General features: G+C 35.0%; 2 protein-coding genes across 4 annotated transcripts in view; one reads left to right on the forward strand and one right to left on the reverse strand.

Moving 5' to 3' along the window:
- The window catches only part of LOC107680006 (protein tyrosine phosphatase type IVA 2-like), a 7,342-nt gene extending 5,391 nt beyond the window's left edge, over nt 1-1,951 (reverse strand). The window contains exons 1-4 of one of the 3 annotated variants that reach the window (XM_016475747.1): nt 1,836-1,951; nt 1,082-1,118; nt 656-732; nt 91-352 (exon numbers count right to left, since the gene is read on the reverse strand). In XM_016475747.1, the coding sequence (XP_016331233.1) occupies nt 91-95 (5 nt within the window). In that variant the 5' untranslated portion in view covers nt 96-352; nt 656-732; nt 1,082-1,118; nt 1,836-1,951. The remainder of the gene's footprint in view (nt 1-90; nt 353-655; nt 733-1,081; nt 1,119-1,835) is intronic. The other 2 variants (XM_016475746.1, XM_016475749.1) reach the window with 2 other exon arrangements.
- Nucleotides 1,952-3,398: 1,447 nt separating this feature from the next.
- LOC107679991 (gap junction beta-4 protein-like) lies at nt 3,399-5,800 on the forward strand. The gene is made up of 2 exons (XM_016475726.1): nt 3,399-3,457; nt 4,863-5,800. Exon 2 carries the CDS (start codon nt 4,883-4,885, stop codon nt 5,642-5,644), a length of 762 nt encoding a protein of 253 aa, XP_016331212.1. The 5' UTR covers nt 3,399-3,457; nt 4,863-4,882; the 3' UTR covers nt 5,645-5,800.
- Nucleotides 5,801-8,756: the final 2,956 nt, after the last annotated feature.

The following is an 8,756-nucleotide window of genomic DNA, read 5'->3' on the forward strand; positions in this document are numbered from 1 at the left end:
AGGAGAAGGAGACCACTTTCACGCTCCCACAGCTTTAAAATAAAAACTAAAAGAAGGGGACTATCCTTCTGATTCGCAATTTATAATTACCCCATTCAGGAGAGGAGAGCTGATCAGTTGACACTAAAGAGAAAGAACGATTCGCTCTCTAGTACCTGGATTGGCTCAAACCGATTCATACACGTTAACTCTGGACAAAAAAAGATGCTCCCCGAAAGGGCAGAATTTAAGACGGGCAGTCAGGTAGTATAATCTTCATATGGCAGGCCCTCTGTTCACTTGTCTACAATGACCAGGTGCTGTGCCTGGCAGAAGTCTCCACTCACACTGACAAACGCCATAAATGTGCAGCCTGGAATAAGAAAAAGGACGGTGACCAATCAATAACCAGGGCAGTGGATCCTAAGGCACATCACAACCAGCAAGTTAGTGCAGTGAACCAAACATGTCTCCATTAACACCAAATGATTACTGGATAAACCCTACGGCTGAAGAGAGACCTCATTTCACCACAGATATTGACTTCAGCCATTGGATGGATTATGAACTCTCATCATAAAAAGCAAACAGGTCTTGCACAACATTATAACACGGTGGTATACATGGAAAATATTCATCAGTCGGTTTACGTATATATCGCCTATCACGCACTTACTTTCAATAAATGAACAGAAAACAAGTTGAGAACTCTGCATTCTATCTTCACCATTCGTGACTGTCTCTACTTTGCACCTAGAGAAGATAATCAACATAAAACAAGAAATAAACAAGACTTTTCTTCATTCCAAACTGTTAATATTATTTTTAAAGAAACAAGTCAAGAATGGAAAAGGAAAAGAGCTAATTTATGTCTATTTGTGTTAGTACAGACTTATGTTATAAAATATAAATAATATTAGGCTAATACACCATCAGATGAATCTTAAAAAGGTGGATATAAATTTGCAAAGCCCATACACACATTCCTATGACTGTATGACACATATCTCAGTCACCACTGCCCATACTGTCTATTTTTGACCATTATCTGATTCTTAAAGGGACAGTTCATTCAAAAATGAAGAATCTGTCATTTACTCACCTTCATGTTCCTCCAAATCCAGGTAAGTTTCTTTCTGCTGTGGAAAACAAAGAGAGATGTTAAGCAGAATGACAGCATCTGTCAGCATTCACTTTTATTACATATTTTCCCATACAATGAAAGTGAATGGTGACTGAGAACGTCATTCTGTCTAACATGTCTCTTTGTATTGTGCTCCACAGAAGACAGAAAATCATATTTTGGATTGGAACGACATGAGAGAGAGTAAACGGCAAAAGCAAAAGAAAAATTGGGTTAACTATTCTTTTAAATCAGAAAAATAATTGCATGGAACACAATGGGGTACATTTGCTGACCACACATTAATCTATATTTGTGGAGGACGGATTAAACAACCATTTAATTAAAAACACACATTCATAAAATACTAACTTTGTTAATATCCACATATAAATCATCATGCCCATAAGACCCACTGCCTTATTGTGTGAATTTTAAGGCGGTTTATAAAAATATATGTTATTTACAAAGAGCATTGTTGTTATCTGACAGTTCAAGTCATTAATACACATTTACACTATATATAATATAGTATAATTACGTTACAATGGCAATACATTGTTAAAAAGCCCCATGTTTTTACGTGATTAATTCGCTCTTGTCCGACTAGCGTATGTTAGAGCTGCTAAACGCGTATATATTTAAAGACACGAACAAGTTCACAATCCATCGATCATCTAGATGTTTATTAATGACAGAATAAAATGAGATATAATATCATATAGATACTTACAACGAGCTGACGGTAGATATGAATACCGTGACAAAGGGAGAAAGGATTGAGAGGCGCTGCTAGCCGGCTAGCTCTCCCCGACCATAGAGCTCCCGTAACCAGGCGACAGATGACCGCTGATTGGCTGACCGCAGTCACGTGGCCAATAAAACAGCACCTTTCACATTCGAACGAACGCAGTCTTCTTCTTCTTCTTCGGTTTTATGGCGGGTAGCACCAATGTTAAGGTGCATTATCGCCACCTACTGTATTGGAGTGTGAACCAGAGTTTACCCTTTCATAATAAGAGGGCAAAAAATAAATAAATAAAAACAAATAATTACTAAAAAAAAAAAAAAAAAGGTTTATTTCTTCTGCATATGTGATCTTATTCTGAGTTCTTACCTGTTGTATTTCCCTTTCCTTTTTCATCACTTCACACCCCCCATAAGCCACACTGTGATTCCCCCCACAGTTGCAACATTTTGGCTGTTCATGATTACATTGCCCATATTCATGATCTTGAACGAACACAGTGGCTACATGTTACCTTTTTATCCGCTAATCGGTCTGTTCCAATCGCGTTGATTCTTCTAACATCTATACATTTTAAGAGTTGTTTGTGATTATTACAGTATATATAAAAAGTTTCGGTGGTAGGTAAAATGATTTACTTTAAATTAAATGAGCATGAATTAATATAAAAGAATGTTTATGTGAATTAAATTAGATAGAACAAATGTCTTTATAACGTAAAAATAACCATATAACCTATCAAATGGCCACACATATCATTAAAATATTTATTAAAGTATTTAAAGTCCCCCTGTAGTCAAATATTTTATCCCTTAAAACTTATATCTATGAATATGCAAATTAGTCCCGCCTCCACTCAGTCACACAGCAGCCAGCGCCTCCTGATCCACTGAATTGTAGTAACCGCAAAACAATTGCATACACGGATAATGACTGATAAAACTATGTTTTTACTAGCGGACAACTACAGTGAGCATATTAAAAACACCATAAAGACAAATAAACAACATAAAAAACTTGATTTTCACTATAGGGGGACTTTAAGAAGGATCTCACAGCATAGATTTTAAAAATGAAGTTGTCACCATCTTCTGGTGAGAAAGAGTTATAGCATGTATTACTCCTTTTTTCCATTAACAGCCAAAACCGACAAAATTGTATAGCCTACCTGCAATCTGCTTCGAAAATTGATCTTAATGATTAAAAAATGATCTTAGTGAAAAATGTCATGTGTTTTCATGTATTATATAATATTTGCAGATTGCTGGGTGTGGTGATGACACATGACAAGGCTGCAAGGCTTCAAAATGTATCCGTGAAGGCCAACTCGCGTTACAGTCCCTGTCTGTAAGATAATATCTAATGAACAGCACCACCCACACTCCAGTACCACACCCTCCTAAAGCAGCTCCATCAACACATGTGTCTCATATGAGTAAACCACACTTACACTCAGGTATGATGGTGACTAGGCCATAGATCAGGTTGGACAGGATTTCTTAAGGGCTTTTACTTTAGGTTCAATCTTTCCCTCTTTTTGTGCTTTTTGTTTTGTTCTCTTTTTGTGCTTCCTGTTTCAATGTCAATCAGTTTTGCGGCAAAACACGGTAAGATCTTCTTTTATGCAAGCTTCTTTTATTAGTAGCTACTTATTAGTTATTACTGAGTAGCTACCAAACAAAGATATGTCTTATCAACATAGGAATTGTAAGAAACTACATGAAAATACTACATTTTAGTTAGTACTCGTATATGTGGCTAGAAGCACAAAGTGGACTAATAAAAAAGATGGAGTATTTTGTTGTATCATTTTGTTTATACAAGTATACTATTTTTATATTCATCAGAAAATCCTGAAAACAATGTATTATACAAAAAACAATAATAATAATTAAGCAACGCCACTGCATAATGATTTCTGAAGGATTATTCGTTTTTTAAAGAAGTCTCTTATGCTCAAGGTTGCATTTATTTGATCAAAAATACAGAAAAAACAGTAATCTTGCAAAATGTTATTACAATATAAAATAATGGTTTCTATTTTAATATACTTTAAAATATAATTTATTTCTGTGATGCAAAGCTGAATTTCCATCAGCCATTACGCCAGTCTAAAGTGTCACATGATCCTTCAGAAATCATTCTAATATGCTGATTTATTATTAGAATTATCAATGCTGGCAACAGTTGTGCTGCCAAATATTTTTTTTGGAAACTGCGATACTTTTTTCAGGATTCTTTGATGAATAAAAAGTTCAAAAGAACAGTATTTATTCAAAATATAAATCTTTTCTAACTATATAAATATTTGCTATCACTTCTTAACAATTTAACACATCCTTGCTGAATAAAAGTTTTAATTTCTTTCTTTCAAAAAAAAAAGAAAAAATAAAAATTGACTGACCCCAAACTTTTGAACAGTAATGTATATTGTTAGAAAATATTTCTATTTTAAATAAATGCTCTTCTTTTTAACTTTTTATTCAACAAAGAATCCTGAAAAAAAGCATCACGGGTTCCAAAAAAATATGATTTTTGCCTGCAAATTGAAAACAGCAAGGATTTATAATGAGCAGGTGAAACCCTGTTTGGAAATGCATGTCAACACCTGCTTGTTATATATTTAAATGTGTCACCCTTGTGTTTGCAAAAACCCTTATTATAAGATTACCTGTCATAACGTCCATTTAAAGCACACAGAACAGAATCAGATTTTGCAAACTTTTTGATTAGAGTTTTAGAAACAATCTGGAGTACCTGTTATGCATGGCTGAACGCCTCCGGAGTTTAAATATTAATCGGAGACAAAATCTCCACTGGCTAATTAAAAAGATAATCAGCAACACAAAAAATTACATGATGAAAACCCATTAGGTTTTTGGTTAAATTTAGGCCATACTTTCATGACACCAGTTGTCAAGAGATTCACTGACCCAAACTAGAATGGCCTGTTTCTGTGATTTTATCCTTGTCATTGTGCAAAAGTATTGAGTTTCATATGTCTTATTTCAGGACATAGTTTGTGATCAAGGATGAACTGGTCAGGACTGGAGGACCTTCTTAGCGGGGTCAATAAATATTCTACAGTGTTTGGTCGAGTTTGGCTGTCTGTGGTGTTTGTGTTTCGTGTTCTGGTGTTTGTGGTGGCAGCTCAACGCGTTTGGGGCGACGAGAGCAAAGACTTCATTTGCAACACCAGGCAGCCCGGCTGCACCAACGTCTGCTACGACAGCACGTTCCCCATCTCTCACATCCGTCTGTGGGCCTTACAGCTCATCTTTGTCACATGTCCGTCGCTGTTGGTCGTAGCCCACGTCAAATACAGAGAGGAAAAAGACAAGAAGTACACGGCCGTCCACGAGGGCACCCATTTATACGCCAACCCTGGGAAAAAGCGTGGGGGTCTTTGGTGGACCTACCTGTTAAGCTTGATCTTTAAAGCCACAGCTGATGCGGCCTTTCTCTATATTCTTCATCACGTGTATAAAGGATATGACCTCCCTCGCCTCACAAAGTGTTCGCTGGATCCTTGTCCGAATACAGTGGATTGTTTCATCTCCCGTCCCACAGAGAAGAAAATCTTCACTCTCTTCATGGTGACCTCCTCTGCTCTCTGCATCTTCATGTGTATCTGCGAAATGGTTTATCTCATTGGAAAGCGTATATTAAAATACTTCATGATGCAACAAGCAGCACCGCAACCATCTAAAAGACCAGACCCGACTCTTTCCAGCAGCCAAAACTTGAGTTCACAAAAATTAAAAGACACCTCAATGGACAAAACGGCTCTTTAATGACAGCAGTGTGTCGCCAGACCTTTATAACCTCAGTGAGTTCGGGATATGGGATAAAAAGCTCTCTTTCTGCATCATCCAAAATAGCAAATACAAAAAAGCAAACAAATGCAAATAAATAAATAAAAATAAATTAGTTACCTAAACATGATGCTTATTTAGTACAGACATTGTGTTACTTTTAAACTCAGTAATAAATAGATATATATATTTTAATAAAATATATTTGTTTTTATTATCATGTCTAAGATATGTAAGCCAGGGTTTTCACTATATATTTATGTTTTTTTTAGAATTTAAATGCACTTTAGAATGAACTTTAAAAGCAAAGCTTGACTGTAAATGCTTTGCAATCAATGTCAACTAGCTTCATGCAAATATGGTATCGACCTCAAAATTTACATGTCTCCAACAGTGCCATGCATTTTAAAGTGTTGTTTTTTTATGATATCTTTTTATGTTTGTATTCAGTGTACATAGAATATCAATTAAAAATTCATTTAGGTGTAAATGTTGCCTTGGTTTCATTGGTTTTATGGAATCGACAGAGGATGTGAAAGGTTATTATTTTAATAAAAGGATCTGTCATTGTTTACTTATCCTAATGTCTTTCAAGGAGATATTAATAGCAGAATGTCCACGCTGCTCTTTGTCATTAACAGAATTTGAATGGTGCCTTTCTTTTCCTCACACAAATATATCATATGGCTTCAGAAGACTTGTAACAAAGTAAACTAGTCATGAGGACCACTTTTATGATGCTTATTGTAGTTTTCATTGTATGGAAAATGCAGCTCTGATATTTAGCTTAACTCCTCATTTTGTGTTCCACTTAATAAATAATGTCTGAGTAAATGTTGCCAGAATTTAATTTCTGGGTAACTATTCCTTTAAAATGACTTGCATTAAGGCCAAATCTGCCACATCAAATCTCTTAACAGGTTTCAAACTCTCAGCATAATTCCTCTGACACTCTCTGGATCTTTTCAGTCCTTATTTCTGTCAGCCTACACTGCTTTTGTACCTAGAATGCATTTAAAAATAAAATCGTTTAGCACACAGTGCCCAGTGCACATTCATTTACATGTTACATAAGGAGCACCTCTTGATCTTTTGCCTTCGGCAATCAGTGATTGCATCCCTCCTACCTTTTCTATCTCACTCACACACCACACACAAATATATCACACTACACACCGAGGCAACAAAAAAATGATTTAGTGTATATTTATTTGAGTGTATTTCAATGATAATGTGAGAACAAAACATGATTTTTTTTCATCCTAAGCATTTTATCCAACCTGAACAATTTCCAAGCACTGGCACGTCTCTAACCTGCAGATAATCTTTTAATCTTCAGCACACTGACCAGAAATAATACAGCAAATGTCCTAATGATTCACTCACTCTGTGCTGCTCCTCCTACACATGTGCCCTGGCTTCGGTTCAAATGCACACAGCAAACAATCCATCCCACTCACGAACTCAAACCAGCTCACACACACGCATAGAAATACCACCACAGACTCATACACATTTCGCCATATTGCTTCCCTACTGCTAAATTATGTTTTAGTGTTGTGCGCCATTCAGAATTCTATTGAGAATGTTTCATATTCAATTCTCAAATTTGAATTGAATTTGGATTAAGGTAGCAAACAGAAACAGAACTGTATGTGTAATTTTAGTTTAAGGAAATAGCATTAAGTTGGGTTTTTTAACAGTACATATGGGATATTTTCAGAAACATTAGATATTAACAAATTATTAACAAATGTCATAATTTATCCAATATTTCTCAGAGAAATCTGTATGTATTTTTTGGAAAAGAAATTTAAAAAAAAATTTTTAATCAGCAAAGATGCCTTAAATTGATTAAATCGATGACTTTTACATTATTGCAAATATAATTATTTCAAATAAATGCATTCTTTTGAACTTTATATTCATAAAAATAATCCTGAAAAATATGTATCATGCTTAAAAAAACAATGAAGCAGCACAGTTGTTTTCAACATTGATAGTAATAAGAAATTCTGCTTAAGTACCAAATCGGCATATAAAAATAATTTCTGAAGGATCATGTGACGCTGAAGACTGGAGTAATGGCTGCTGAAAATTCAGCTTTGCCATCACAAGAATAAATTAGATTTTAAAAAATATTATAATAGGAAATAGTTATTTTAAATTGTAATAATATTTATTATTATTATTATTTATTTTACTGTAATATTGACCAAAAATATTTAAAAAAAATCTTACCAACCCCAAACATTTGAACGGTAGTGTCCAAAACTAAATAAATTATACAACATATAATTTGGTCCATTAACCATGGTGAAAGAACATGTCATTTCCAAGAATGCTTTAGTTTACCCCCAAATCTTCAAAATGGAACCAAACAACATAAAGCAGCTTACAAGTTACAAGCAGCTTAGAGTAGACCATCTTTCTGTTCTTGCCCTTTTTGTTGTTGTATAACTGTAACAACATGTTGATTTTCTCTTCCCATCTTTCCAATTCAATATCCTGAGGGGTGGGGCCAATTTGTTTCAAATATTATGGCTATACAGCACATTAGCATACTATTAGCATGCTTTTTCTGCCATATATAAATATATAGATATATATAACATAGAGTAGTATTGAAATGCTATTCCATACTCATGAATTGAAAGGGAAAGTTCTTAAAGCTGCAGTCCGTAAGTTTTGCCTCTTTGTCGCCATCTCTGTTTGAAAACCTGGAATTGCAGCTGTGTGCGGAATTATCTAGCTTGCGTGGGTTGTGCAGCGGCAGGGCTCCAGCGCGGATGAATCTAATGTTCTGAAGATTATGTGGCAGTCAGTCACCACACCGGTGTGGATATTTACTGTACTTCGCAATCACAGATTCTAGCCTAAGCCTTGGAATATGACCCAAATAAGAATTTTCACCGTATATTGCCATCTGAACAAGTAACAATTCTGCCACATTTGTTCTGACCAACTGAGGAAAAATCATTACCATAAAACTCACTACCAATGGTGATTAAATCTAAAGATCGGTTAGTTCATATCACATCAAACCATTCAAATTATTATTATTGTTATACTTTATTCTCAAATGATTAAT

Source organism: Sinocyclocheilus anshuiensis, unplaced genomic scaffold, assembly GCF_001515605.1.
Source record: "Sinocyclocheilus anshuiensis isolate Anshui unplaced genomic scaffold, SAMN03320099.WGS_v1.1 scaffold772, whole genome shotgun sequence".
Classification (NCBI taxonomy): domain Eukaryota; kingdom Metazoa; phylum Chordata; class Actinopteri; order Cypriniformes; family Cyprinidae; genus Sinocyclocheilus; species Sinocyclocheilus anshuiensis.